The sequence below is a fragment of the Orycteropus afer genome, unplaced genomic scaffold (assembly GCF_000298275.1).
Source record: "Orycteropus afer afer isolate SDZICR_OR568_19922 unplaced genomic scaffold, OryAfe1.0 scaffold00532, whole genome shotgun sequence".
NCBI lineage: Eukaryota > Metazoa > Chordata > Mammalia > Tubulidentata > Orycteropodidae > Orycteropus > Orycteropus afer.
The window spans coordinates 1657576-1673009 of NW_006922119.1; the positions used below are offsets into that span (position 1 = coordinate 1657576).

Here is a 15434-nt window from a genome sequence, read left to right on the forward strand (position 1 = left end):
CTTGAGGACTAAGGTGCACCTGACAGAAGCCATGATATTTCCAATCACCTCGTATGCATGTGAGAGCTGGACAATGAATAAGGAAGACTGAAAAAGAGATGATGCTTTTGAGTTGTGGTGCTGGCGGAGAATGCTGAAAGTACCATGGACTGCTAAAAGAACTAACAGATCTGTCCTGAGGAAGTGCACCCGAAATGCTCCTTGGAAGCGAGAATGGCCAGGCTTCATTTCACCTATTTTGGTCATGTTGTCAGAAGGGACCATTCCTTGGAGAAGGATGTCATGCTTGGTAGGGTGGAGGGTCGATGAAAGAGGGGTAGGCCTTCAATGAGATGGATTGACATGGTGGCTGCGATGATGGGCTCAAGTATAGCAGGAATTGTGCAGTTGGTGCAGGATGGGGCAGTGTTTCGTTCTGCTGTGCATAGGATCACTATGAGTCAGAAACAACTCGATGGCACCTAACAACAACAACAACAAGGAGCTCAGGTGGCACAGTGCCTAAGTCATTTGACTGCTAACCAGAAGATTGGTGGTTCAAACCCACCAGCCACTCCACAAGATGAAGATGGGTGTAATCTACTTCTGTAAAGATTTACCACCTCAGAAACCTTATGGAGGTCACTATGAGTCAGAATTGACTTGATGGCAGTGGGTTTGATTTGGGTTTTATGCTATACATGTATTCAGGAATTTATCAAAATTTAAAAAATGTGTATGTATGTGTGTCTGTGTGTATACACATACACACACAGTGTGCGCGCAAGCAAGAGAGCCATGCCCAGCTTCTTGAGGAAAAGTAATAAAGGTCTTAGGCAATATATGTACACAGAACCCAGATGTTAGCACCAAGATTATTATAAATACCACTACTGCTTTATGAAGAACAATTTCTACAAGTTGGCATTATACCTATTTTAATCTATATTGTAAATGATTCTCTAGAAATACTATCCCGATTAAGACAAACACTTATAATAAATATTTAAAGATAAACAGTATTTTCAAACTGAGATATAAAGTACTTTAAAAAACTCACACTTTAGCACACCTCCTCCCACCATAACTCCTTTGAAACTTCAAAATTATAGTTGAGCTATCTGTCCGGTAGCCATTTGGGTGTATGCCAGGCCTTTTAAGGTTTCTGAATTAGCAGTGTAACCAGAATGATCTTAGCACCTCAAGGTCCTCTTTAGCTTACTTCAGTAAGCATATAAACCCATGGAGTTGTCCAAGAACCAAGAAGGTTTCACTCAGAGTAATAGCTTAAGTCTTCAATAAGAGTTGGCAGAACTTTACAAGATGTGCTCCCTTCCCTCCTCTCCTACACATTCCCCACTTATTTTATCTATCTCATGCCTCTGCCCCATTCTCCACCACACCACCTACACACACATTCCAGCCCCACTAGCTTTCCTTTTCCTTGAATATATCACACACTCTTGCCTCAGGGCTTTGTCACTGGTCAGTTTCTCTACTTGGAAGGGTCTTTCCCAGATATCTGCATGGCCCACTCCTTCAAATCTCAGCTCTAATTATCATATTCTTAGTAAAATCCACCTACCTCCCTACTGACAGTTGCACCCCCACTTCCATATTCCTGATGCTTCTTATCCTGCTGTAAATTTCCTACAGCACTCCTCACCTTCTAAAATACAATATTATGAAATTATTTATTATGCTTATTGTCCATCCTCCTTCCTCCAAGTAGACATCCTTGTTTGTTTTGTTTGCTGCTGTACCACCAGTGGCTGGCATACACCATGCCTGATCAATACTTTTTAATGACAAATAGGTGTATAGAGCAAGAGAACCTAAAGGTTGATTTCACTGGACAGCTGCTCATAATCAAACAGTTTTGCTCCCCCTGGACCCCGTGATTCTGTATCATTCCTAGAAGGCAAACATTTTCTTTCATAAATGTAAATCCACAGATATTAAAATATAAGATTATTTAAGGGATGATCAAAAGCCCTGGTGGTATACTAGTTAAAGCACTTAGATATTAACCAAAAGGTTGGCAGTTTGAACTCACCAACCACTCTGTGGAAGAAAGATGTGATAGTCTGCTTCCATAAGGATTTACAGCCTTGGAAACTCTGTGGGGCACTTCTACTCTGTCCTATTGGATTACGATGAGTCAGAATTGATTTGACACCAGTGGATTTGCTTTTTTGGTTTTGAGGGATGATCAGGAGTCTGTGAGTGGTGCAAACAGTTAAGCACTTGGCTACTAACTGAAAGGTTGGTGATTCAAATTCACCCAGAGGTGCTTTGGAAGAAAGGCCTGGTAATCTACTTCCAAAAGATCACAGCCAAGATGGTGGATGAGGCAGATATACTACCCAAACCCTCTACCCAAGAAACCAAATAAAATGGATATGGATGACAATTCTGGAATTAAGAACTTCAAAGGAAAGGATAAAGTAGATCAAATATTGATTAGAAGAAGAGATTGAACAAACACAGTGAACAAGGAGGCATAGGGAGCAGTGAATTGCCAACTGTCCTGACAGGGTACCGCCATTTTGAATTAGCTCGTCCAGGACTGCACCAGTACCAACACCGAGGATTGTCAAACAAAGAGGTGGACTCTCCCCGCTTATCTTGCATAAACTCCTGATGACCAGAGGTGCAGCATCCCCTATGCTTACCCACCCAGTAGCCCTTCAAACCACGCCCACTGCCAGTACTGTGGTACTTTTCATTTTCTTTTCTTCTTGGTTCTTCCCTCTTCCCAGTCCCTTTTTTCCTTTTCCTTTTTTTTTTTTTTTTATCCCATAGAGCAGGCACCCCACCCCCTGCCACCTCCGTAACCAATGATGCACACTCCCACAGAGCGAGCACCCAATTCCCATCAGTCATGTTTGGTGACTAGCACTTGCACCAGTACTATGGTGCTTTTTTTCTCTCTTTTTTCTTTCTTCTTAGTTCTTCCCTCTTCCCCTAGCTTGTTTTTTTCTTCCTCTTCCCCTCTCCCCCACTTTTTTTTTAGTGGGGTGTGCTACCCCCGCAGCCTCCACAGTTGGCAGCACCTACCTTCACTGCCTCCATGGGCAGCAGTACACGATTTCACAGAATGAGTGGCCTTCCCCTTGCCACCTCCATGTCAGCAGTGATTGGTGGTGTGTGCTCCCACAAAGCAAGCACCACATTCCCACAATAGCCATGTTTGGCCCCCAGTGCTTGCACCAGTACTACACTGCTTTTCTTTCTTTCTTTTCCTTTCTTCTCTCTCCTTATTCTTTTACTTTCTTTCTTTCTTTTTTTTTTTTTCTTTTTCCTTCCTATGCCTCCACTCCTACATAACCTGCCTTCTCTGTGGGCAACAGTGCATGATTCTATGGAGTGGGCACTTTGGTTCCCCCCACCACATTCAATAGCACCTACCCTGTGCCTCTGTGGTTGGTGGTGCACACTCCCATGGAGCCCTCCCTGTTTTTTGTTTTTTTTTTTCTTCCTCTACTCCTCCCAATCTCTTCTTTTCTTTTTAAACGCATCAGTTGGGAGTCAGCTACCTTACTAAGACATACCTACCAAACCTGCTGCCCTACACACTGGACAAGTGTCACCACCTGCTCCAACACCACTGGATCAACAACAGATAGTGGCCAATATCTTTCCAGCCTGCCCTCAGCTGCTCTACACCACCATGTATTAAAGACTTGCACTCACACTCCCACCCACTACCAAATTCACCTGAAGACAGGTGGTAAATGCTCAGTGCTGCCAAACTAGCAACCAAAGTAGCACACCCACACCATTACCTGGATATATTAAAACAAAACAAAAAATCAGGGTGCAGCAAGCCAACATACAATGATAAATTAATACAAGAATACCACAATGTCTCAGAGACAACAGACAACTTCAAATCACACACACACACACACACACACACACACACACACAAGGACAGGGTGAGTCAAGCAAGTGACCAGAATACAGGGTCAAAAAATCTTCTGGAGCAAGAAATGGCATTGCAACTACCTAACTAGTAATTCAAAAGAATTACACTTAGGACCCTTCAATAGACTAAGAAAGAGATCAAGGAAAGCAAAGACAGCATGAAGGAAATCATAGAAAAAGCCAAAGAAAACACAGGCAAAACTCTAGAAGAATTCAGAAAAACAATTCAAAACAAATTGACAAGATAAATGGAAAATTATAAACAATACAAAAACATCAAATAGAAATCCAGAAGATTAATACTTAAATTTCAGAAATTGATAATGCATTGGAAAGGCAAGGGAGTAGAGCTGAATCAATGGATAACAGAATTAGTGAGACTGAAGAGAAATCTCTTAATATTAATCTGTTAAAGGAATAATCCTAAAAAAAAAAGAAAGAAAAAAATGAAAACCTAAGAATTATTTGAGACATCATTAAGAAGAATAACACATATGTGATTGGAATTCCAGATCAGCAAGAGGAAGAAAAAAAGCACCAAGAAAATTGTTGAAGATTTATTAGAAGAAAACTTCCCTAATACCATGAAAGACAAGAAGATATGCAATCAAGAAGCTGAATGAACTCTAAACAGAATAGATCCCAAAAGAAAATCACCAAGACTTATCATAACCTTTCCAAAACCAGAGACTACTAAAGAATCCTGAAAGCTACTTGGAAAAAATGAAAAGTTACTTACCAAGGAGAACCAGTAAGACTAGACTATGATTTCCTAGAAGAAATCATGCAAGCAAGAAGGCAAATGACAACAAATATAAATCTCTGAAAGATAAAAATTGCCAGCCAAGAATTACATATCTAGCAAAACTGTCCCTCAAATATGATGTTGAAATTAGGATATTTCCAGATAAACAGTAATTAAGGTAGTTTGCAAAAACTAGACCAATTTTACAAGAAATGCTGAAGGGAATTATTTGGACAGAGAACCAACAACAGCAGACCACAACCAGAGATTAAGACATATGACAACATCATCTGGAAATCAACCCAGACATAAAAGTATAAAAAATAAAATAAATGTACAAGACTGAAAATAGGAAACCAGAGACAGCAATATGTAAATGATGGCAACTAAAAGCAAAAGGAAGGAATAAATGGTGTAGTTTCAGGACCTTCAAATGCAGAGGAAGTGAAGATGCTATCAAGATAGAACAGACTATTTTAAACTTGGTTAAATAATAATAAATTAAGAATAACCTAAAATAAAATGAATAAATCTTCTCATCAAAATAATTTTAAAAAGCAAAAATCATAAAGATTCAATAAATACTAAAACAACAACAAAGGAAATGATAAGAAAATCTGTGAAAAAGAAACTTAGCAAAGAAAATCATATGGAACAAAGAAAGTATGAACACTACCAAAAAAAAAAAAAAAAAAAGCCACAGCAAAATGAGAGAAGTAAACTTATATTTATTGATAATTACACTGAATATAAATTGATTGAATGCACTAGTCAAGAGATAAAGAGTAGCTGAATGAATAAGAATACATGACAAATCAATATGTTATCTACAAGAGACACCTCTTAGACACAAAGACAAACATAAGCAATCTAAAAAGAGCAGGCTTGGCAATATTAATTTCTGATAAAATAGACTTTAAAGCAAAAAGGACAAGGAAGGACATTATATAATGATAAAGGGTCAACCAAACAAAGGGACATATAACCATAATAAATATCTATGCACCCAATGAAAGTACTCCAAATACCTACATCAAACTTTAACAGAATTGAGAAGAGAATTAGACAATTCCGCAAAAATAGCAGGAGACATTAATACACCACTTTCAATGAAGGACAGAACAACTAAAAAGAAATTCAACAAAGATACAGAAGGTCTAAACAGCACAATCAAGCAATTTGACTTCATAGATATATACCAAACACTCCACCCTGCCATAGCACAACATACATTCTTTTCCAGTGCACATGAAACGTTCTCCAGAATAGACCATATGTTAGGCCACAAAACAAGCCTCAATAAATTTAAAAATATCAAAATACTATAAAGCATCTTCTCAATCACAGTGCTATAAAATGAGATATCAACAACAGGAAGATCAAGGAACAAAAATCAAACACATGAAAACTGAATAACACCCTGCTTAAAAACTACTGGTGATAGAAGATATGAAAAATGAAATAAAAAAGTTCTTTGAATCAAATGAGAATGAAAATCCTATATACCAAAATGTTTGGGACACAGCAAAAGCAGTGCTCAGAAGTCAATTTAAAGCAATAAATATACACATCAAAAAAAAAGAACCAAAATCAACACCTTAACCCAGTATCTCCAAAAACTGGAAAAAAGTACAGCAAAAAATTTCTATCATCAGAGAAAAAAATACTAAATATTCCAGCAGAAATAATGAAGCAGAAAACAGAGACGCAATAAAAAGGATCAACAGGACTGGAAGTTGCTTCTTCAAAAGTATTAATAAAATTGATAAAACACTAGCAAATTTAACAAAGGCAAAGAAGAGAATATGCAAATAAAATGAATAAGAAATTAAATACATGATGTCACAACAGAACCAACTGAAATAAAAAGGGTAATAAAGAATACTATGAAGACCCATACTCCCAGAAATCTGAAAATTTTTGGCAACAATGTATCACACAAGGGGCTAATCTCTAAAATTTATAGAAAACTTCAACACCTCAACAACAAAAAGGACAAACATCATTAAAAAAAAAAAAAAAAGGTTTTCTGGTCTGATAGAGCCTGGTGAAACTCCTGAGACTATGGCCCCTAACCCCCTTCAGGTCTGGAATTGACCTCACACCTGTGGCTTCCAGGCCAAACAATAGACAGGCATATGGGGTGAACATTTACATCAGGAAGATCGTGGGAGAACAGAAGGGCAGTGTTTGCACAGGGAGACAGCATGGAGGGTGGGAGTGCATGGGAGGGAAAAACACAGTGAAGAGGTAACTATGGGGAAAGAAGCGGGAAGAGAGCTGTTACACTGGGGGGAACTGCAGTCAATGTCATGAGACAAAATGTGATGCATTGCTGTATGGAAAATGAATTTGCTCTGTAAACTTTAACCCAGATTTTAAAAAAATTAATAAACAACAACAACAACAAGATAAACAATGCAGTTTAAAAAAGGCCAGAGGACATGCACAAACACTATAGCAAAGAAGACCTCAGGCAACCAATAAACACATGAAGAAATAATCATGATCATTAGCCATTAGAGAAATACAAATCAAAACAATAATGAGATAAAATCTCACACCAGCATTAATGGCAAAGTTAAAAAAAAAAAAAAAAACAGAAAACAACAAATGCTGGCAAGGGTGTGGAGAGACTGGAACCCTCATACACTGCTAGTGGGACTGTAAAATGGTGCAACCACTGTAGAAAATGGTCTGGTGCTTCCTTAAGAAATTGAAAATAAAAATACCATATGACCAGCAATCTCACTACTAGGTATATATCCTAGAGAAATAAGACCCATGGCATGAACATATATATGCACACCCATGTTCATTGCAGTATTATTCACAATAACAAAAAGATGGAAACAATCTAAGTGGTCTTTGATGGATGATGGATAAACAAACACAGCACATATACACAAGGCAGCATTATGCAATGTTAAAGAAAAATGAACCTGCAAAATACTTCATTACATGGATGAACCTAGAGGATATTATACTGAGTAAAATTCATCAATCACAAAAGGACAGAGATTATATGAGACCACTACTCTAAGAAAGTCAAGAAAAGGTTTACATACAGAAAGAAACATTCTTTAAAGATGATCAAGGGTGAGAGGAGAAGGGAGGGTGAATCACTAACTAGAGGGTAGACATGGATTAACTTAAGCAAAGGGAAGGGGAATATAAACAATAAGGGGACTGTTAGCACAAAATGATCAAGCCAAAGGAAGACATTGGGAACAGCACAAGAGTTAAAGGGAACAAAGGTAAGTAGTATTACATATGTTCTTGTTGTTGTTATTTGCCGTCGAGTCGGCCCCGACTCATAGCGACCCCTCCTTGGGTTTCCGAGGCAGTATCACTACAGAAGTAGGATTGCCCAACCTTCCTTCTGAGGAGTGGCTGGTGGGTTTGAACTGCCAGCCTTTGGTTAGCAGTCAAGTGCCTTAGGCACATACACAAACCTGCAATAACAGCAATACTAATTTATGCATGGATACATAGCAGACATGCAAGCTGAACAGGTGTGGAAAGGAAAATGGGACTACATCCAAGAATATATATAGGCTTGACAGAAGATACTCCTACATATGTATTTATATGTACTACAAATATATCCATAAATATAATACAGCATACAGGGGAAAAGTTATGGAAACTTCTTAACCATAACCAAACACTTGGAAAGAATGAATCACTGGGCCTAGGGGTTCAGGACCATAGTATTAGGGGACATCAAGGCAAACAGGCATAACATAGTCCACAAAAACAATTTTCTACTTCCCACTTTGGTGAGTTGGGACTGCAGTCTTAAAAGCATGTGAACAGCCACCCAAGGTGTAACATTGGTCTCTCCTGGTCTGGAGCAAAGAAGAGTGAAGAAAACCAAAGATGCATGAAAACAGTCCAAAGGACTAATTGGACCATGCAAATTCCAGCCTTTTGAGAGCAGAAGAACCAGGTGGTGCCCACTACCACTGCCCAGCACTCTGAAAAGGATCACAAGAGGATGTCTCAGATAGAGGGGGAGAAAAATATGGAACAAAATTCCAAATCATTTTTAGTAAGACCAGGTTTACTGATCTGATAGAAATTGGTGGGACCCTTGAAACCACGGCCTTAGACATCCTTCAAGCCTGGAACTGAACTCATCCCAGTGGCTCAACTTTCAGCCAAACAACAGACAGGTCTATACGGTAAACAGTAATACCAGGGACGCACACATGTCTTAGAACAATCAACCATACGAGACCAAAACGGCAGCATTGGCCCATGGATAAAGCTCAGAAGTCAGGAAGAGATAGGAAAGGGTAATGAAACAGTAAACACAGGGAGTGAGTGGGAAGAGTGCTGTTATATTGTGGAGACTGCAATCAATGAAAGCAAAATGTGTATGAACTGTTGAACGAAAAAACAATTTGCTCTGTAAACTTTCAATCCAATCACAATAAAAAAATTTAAAAAAAAAAAATCACAGCCATTGAAATCCCTATGGAGTGCAGTTCTACTCTGCACCACATGGGGTTGCCATGAGTCATAATTGACAGCAACTTTTTTTTTAAAGGATAATCAGATCAACCACCAGCTCCTATCTTTGGGCTGGCAATGCCAAGACACCTCTGGCTGATGAACTGCTCTGTACGGATGAGGGAATAAGGAAAGCCTGGAGAAGTCCATCCTAGAAGCCCATTCCAGAGTTCCCAGCTGTATCCCAAGGAGAGTGGTTAAAGGCCTCAGATCAAATATCTCCTAATAGATTCGGTTCTCTGGTAGCATAGTGGTTAAAGCACTTGACTGCTAACCAGAAGGCTGGCGGTTCAAACCCACCAGCCACTGCTCGGAAGGAAGGTTGGACAATCCTACTTCCGTAGTGATACTGCCTCGGAAACCCAAGGAGGGGTCGCTATGAGTCCGGGCCGACTCGATGGCACATAACAACAACAACAGATTCGGTTCTACCAGGAAGAACCTCTGGGAGTTTCAGGGAAGCTCTCCAAATTGTAGCATGTTCCCTCCACTGAAGATCCCTGTATGTGGAGGGACCTGAGACTCAATTCGCTGTCAACATGATGACCATTTCCTTGCCACTCTCCTCTCCCCTCCTGCCTCACTCTAGTCCAGCCACACTGGTCCTCTTGTCAATTCTCAAAAATACGAATTATACTCCTTTTGCAAGCTTTTGTACTTGTTGTCCCTCTGCCTGGTGTGGTCCTCCCCAAGATAACACGGGTTGAATCTCTCACTTCATCCAGGCTGATGCCCAAACATCACCCCATCAGAGGTGTCTAGTCTGCACATCCCATGTAATGTACCACAGGCACTTGAGAACCTTCCTCCCTTCTTGCCTGGCTTTATATATTTCTCAGTTTTGCACTTATCACCACTTCTCGTACTCTAAAATTTATTTGCTTATTTTCCATCCCCTTTCAGTGTAACATAAGCTCTATGATAACAACAGATTTTGTTTTGTTCCTGTTACATCCCCATTGCCTAAAATAATGTCTGGCACATAATGAATACATGACAAATAAATGAATGCATGAACAAATGGTTATTTTTTTTTCTTAAATTATTGAACCATGCCATAAACAAACAAAAACAAAAACAAAGAGTTAAACTGCATAACTAACTAAATCCATGTTCCTAAAAAGTAACAAAATTAATTGCTTTCATAACGTTTTTCCTTCTAGGATAGACCTAGAAATCACAGTAATAAGTGATTTCAAACAAAAACAAAACATTCAAACCCCTGTGCTCACCTGATCAGCCCTCGATACATAATATATTCACACCATCTGTCATAATCTGTGCTGTCGATATCCTAATAAAGAGAGAAGAAACAATGTTTAAAGCATTAAAAAAAATAATAATAATAATCCTTGGTTCTGAATTGCCAAGAAAACGTATGAGCTAAAGTGATAAATGTGCATGCTATTTTGTCTGCCTGGTTCCTAATCATCCTTCCAAGTTTATTTGTGATAGATATTTCTTGAGCACCTTGGCCACTTGGCCCACTGTCATAGAGTTGACTCCGACTCATAGAGACCCTCTTGGACAGAGTAGAACTGGCCCATCCGGTTTCCAAGTCAGTAAATCTTTAAGGAATGAGACTGCCACATCTATCCCCCACTACACCACCAGAGCTCTTTTCCTGAGCACCTACTAAGTGCCAATTTACCTACTCTGCCAGATGCTAGGAAAACAAAGATGAAGATTATAGCATAGTTCCTGGCCAATGCTGCCCTTTTGGTTTCATATGGTTGATTGTTCTAAGACATGTGTGCCTCTCTAGTGTTACTGTTTACCGTATAGACCTGTCTGCTGTTTGGCTGAAAGTTGAGCCACTGGGATGAGTTCAGTTCCAGGCTTGAAGGATGTCTAAGGGCCATGGTTTCGATCAGCCAGACAGAGTTCCTGGCTCCCTGCAGATTTCCAAGACCTTCACCCTAAGGAGAACTTATCATCTCTTCATTTGTCATCCCATGTAGTACTTCACACACAGCAGCTATGCCATGCTGCTACAGTGATTTGTTCATATTGTCTCCACCCTGCCCTCCCAGAGCAGAGGGACTCTTAATGACATTTGTCTCTCTAGTACTTAGCATGAAGCCTGCTGTTCAGCAGGTGCTCAATATGTGTTTGTTAAATTGAATCACAGAAATAAACTCATTTTGGGAGAAATCATGAGTCTTTTTGATGCTGAAAGCATGAGACCAAGGTTATTTTTCATTGAAGAAAAAGAATAGAAACACATTATTATTATTTACTACATTGTGTTAGGAAAACTTTAAATATAAGGCTGCTATACTGCAGTAAAAAAATCTCAATTTTTCTCTTTCAAAAACTCCTATGAATAAAAATATACTTGACATTTTGTCATTTCTGCATTTTTCTATTAAATTCAATTTAAAATATTTTTTAAATCACTAAAGAATACACCACAATTTACTTATCTCTTTTTTTTTTTTCTTTCAGCTTGGTGATGGACCATAAATGATGATTATATGCATCTTTATTATCATTTATATTACACACATATTAATATACTTTTTCTATACAGGAAAAAATTATAAAGACTTAAAAAATTAAATTAAAAATTTAAAAGATGAGGAAGAACAAGAATAAATTTAAAATGTACGTGTGGTAGTTAACGTTTGTATGTCAACTTTGCTAGGCTGGTTGAGTAGCCGGGCAACTGGATGTAGTATTCCCCATGATGAGACTGGTAATCAACTCCACAGTGGAACCTACTGTGAGCAGTTGGGTAGCTGCCTCAGGGGTGTAGTCTGCTTCCTGTATATAAGCAGAAGCCTTGGGAAATGGTCTCTAGCTTATGGCACACTTAGACCCTGATGTAACCTTGTCATTGTTTAGCAGCCTGCCATGCTCTGCAACCTTGGGACTTAAAATGGACTTGAGTTAATAGCCTGCCTTGTGGTTTGGTAACATTGGGACTGTGCCATTTTATTTGTCAACCTTGGGCTTGTTAGCCTCAGCAGCCAATAGCTGCCTGAGTGAAGAGAGGCCTCTAGCTTCAGTGGCCTGGGAGCAAGAGGCAGAGCTGAAGCCCAAGGTCGAGGAGCTTTCACACAGCCCCTAGAGCCCAGCACTTTGAGCTTAGACTTAAAGCCTCCAAACTGTGAGAGAATAAACTCCTGTTTGTTAAAGGCATCCTATTTGTGGCATATTCTTGTCAGAGCGGTACTAGGTAACCAGAACAGTATGGTTCTGGTTTGCTTTAGGAAGAGATACAAATTTAGTTATTCAGCTATATATACTGGGAATAATAAGCTATGAATCTGCTAATTACAATTTTATTTTATTAGGTTTTAAAAAGATGCTGTAAATTTTAAGACTACAGAATTTAAACACTCATTTCTTCAAGAGAAAAATCTATTTATCCAAGCAGTTACAACTTAAATTCCTCTTAATAGAATAAACTTAATAGAAAAAAAGCTGTATGAGAATCCACTGCCAATCTTGACATACTTCTGATGGTGATAGTAGAAACCAACAGAGGATTAAACAAAAATCAAATAAAAGTTGTCTTGCCTAACACCATGTATAAGGAGCTCTGGTGGCATAGTGGATAAGGCATTTGGCTGCTAATCTCAAGGTCAGAGGTTCAAACCCACCAGCTGCTCTGCAGAAGGAAGATAGGGTGATCTACTTCCATAAAGATTTACAGCCTAGGAAACCCAATTTGGATTGCTATGAGTCGGAATCAAATCAATGCCAGTGAATTTTTTTTTTTTTTAAAACACCCTGTATATCCCTTACACACACACACACACACACACACAATGTATAAATGCCCTCCTTTGCTAGGATGAATTTTCTCTAGACTTGCCAAAACTCATTTTGTCTAATATTCTTTTGCAACTTATAAACTATATACTTACACATACATTTATCTTGTTTGAGTTTATACATGCAGTTAAGACATACACACAAGATATAGGTAGCTACTATTTGATGAGTACGTTCTATATGTGAGGGCTTTATATACATCATATTTCATCTTCATAACAACAGTGTGTAAGACATAATACTATCACTATGCTACATATGTAGAAACTGAGGCCCAGAAAAGTAAGTAGCTTAATCAAAGTTCACATAGCTGGTAAATGAAGCTCTGGCCTGGTTAGTGAATGGTGAGAGATCATGTGTTGAGAAAGGCCACACCAACAGCTAGTACCAATGGCCTAGACATGTGAGTGGGGCCATCTTAGACCCTCCAGCCACAGCCAAGCCACTAGTATAAGTGAATCCAGGCAAGAACAGAGACCAGTCAAGGCAATCCACTGAACGATTGGAAATATAAACTGATATTGTTGTAAACCACTGCATGTTGAGGTGATTCCTTGTTGCTGTTGTTGTTATGTGCTGTCGAGTCAGACCTAACTCATAGAGACCCCTCCTTGGGTTTCCAAGGTGGTATCACTATGGAAGTAGATTGCCCAACCTTCCTTCCAAGGAGTGGCTGGTGGGTTTGAACCACCAGTCTTCTGGTTAACAGTCAAGTGCCTTAGGCACTACACCACCAGCGCTCCCGGGTGATTCCCTACACAGTAATAGATGATGTCTGCTCTATGACTTCACAATTTCCAAGGTTTCTCTTACTTTTCTAACTGTCCTTAATCTCTTTCCTGAGATAATAACTTTTCTGTTTCCTCACTCATCACCACCATGATAGCCATATTAAACATGGCTTTTACTGGATTTTTCTTTGGTCTTTTTTATGCCTTTCTCTAGCTCCATAAGCAATCTTATCCACTTCCATGGTTTCAGTGATCACCTATATTCTGGCACCTCCCTAACTGGTATCTCTAGTCCAGATCACTCTTTGGAATTCCAGACCCATATCTTTAACTGCCTATTGGACATCTCTATCAGTGACCCACAGATGCTAAAACTTGGCCCAGAGTTGCACTCATCATCTCTCTGCAAAACTGTTCTTCCTATGTATTTTATAATAGTAATGTTACCATCACAAACTCTCTGATCAAAGCCCAAAACCAACAGTCCATGTTGACTCCACTGTCTCCTACTCACTGTGGCAGAGACTAATGATATGCTGCCTGATATCTGCCCTGCCCTTCTTCCAAAGTTATAGTATGTTTAGCTGGGTATATGGGCATCAACATTAAATATTACATCTTACAACTTTCTGTACAGCAAGGTGTGGCCATATGACTACATTCCAGTCAATGAAATGAAAGAAGTGTTAGGGATCAGCTTCCTGGAACTTGCTATTGGAGATCGCTTGCATATGTTCATCTTCTCTTCTTTATCTCTTCTTCTATGTCATTAAGTAGAACACTGTTGCTGCTATTCTGGATCATAACGCAAACTTGGGAGTGCAACTGTGAACTGTAAACTTGTAAACTGGAGCCACAGGTAGAAGGAGCACAGATTCCTGACATCACAGAGTGCTAGACCCACGACTAATCATGCCCTAGGCTTTTATATAAAGAAATAAAAATCTTATTTAAACCAATGTTATTTTGTGCTTTCATGTCATCATGCCATGCTATCTCTCACCTCTGTCTCTCCAAGCACTTGGTAAATAATGTTACTCTCTAAGAGCTGAAGTCTTTAAATCATTGCAAGATGGATAAGCTTTTATTGCTGGAGATATTAGCTCAAGACATGAAGTCATAGACAAAAAGAAAAGAACCAAGACATCTACACAAGGTTTAACTAAATAGAAAAATTATATTCCTTATTGCTAATTATTACTTTTGACACTCTAGTATATATATCAGTCTTTTGAGGATTGATCGGTGTGTCAGTTTCCCCGAGCATTATTATATCCAAGTACACTCACAAGTTCAAGTGGTTTAGACTTAAAAAGATGAGGACTAATTCAGTGTCATTTGGTAAGGTCCCATCTAATTGATCAGCCCCACCTCTCTATGTGACATTTCATCTTTTAATATCAATATCATAATTAACTCACATAATGTGGCAGATAGTGTTTTCTAAACATGACTATAACAATGTCTTACATCCCATATGGTATTCTTATAATGTGACTTAGATACTCCTTCCATTGAGAGGTGGGTGTTTTGTTTCTTCCCATTGAATTTGGATAGGCTTCTTACTATAGCAGAAACAACACTATGTGAAACACTATTCTAACACTTTTAGAATCCAACTGCCATATGGGGAGGAAGCCCAAATAGCCTGTAGAAAGGAATCAAGGTCCCAAACCCAAAGCCTCAGCTGAGCCAATGCCAAGGTGCCAGCCATATAAGTCATCTTGAAAGTAGATCCTCTAGTCTTC

General features: G+C 39.0%; 1 protein-coding gene across 1 annotated transcript in view; it reads right to left on the minus strand.

Annotated features, from left to right (window-relative positions):
* Positions 1–15434, minus strand: part of CWH43 (cell wall biogenesis 43 C-terminal homolog) — a 99306-nt gene that overhangs the window by 19955 nt on the left and 63917 nt on the right. The window contains exon 14 of the mRNA XM_007955711.1: positions 10405–10466. Within this exon, the coding sequence (XP_007953902.1) occupies positions 10405–10466 (62 nt within the window). The remainder of the gene's footprint in view (positions 1–10404; positions 10467–15434) is intronic.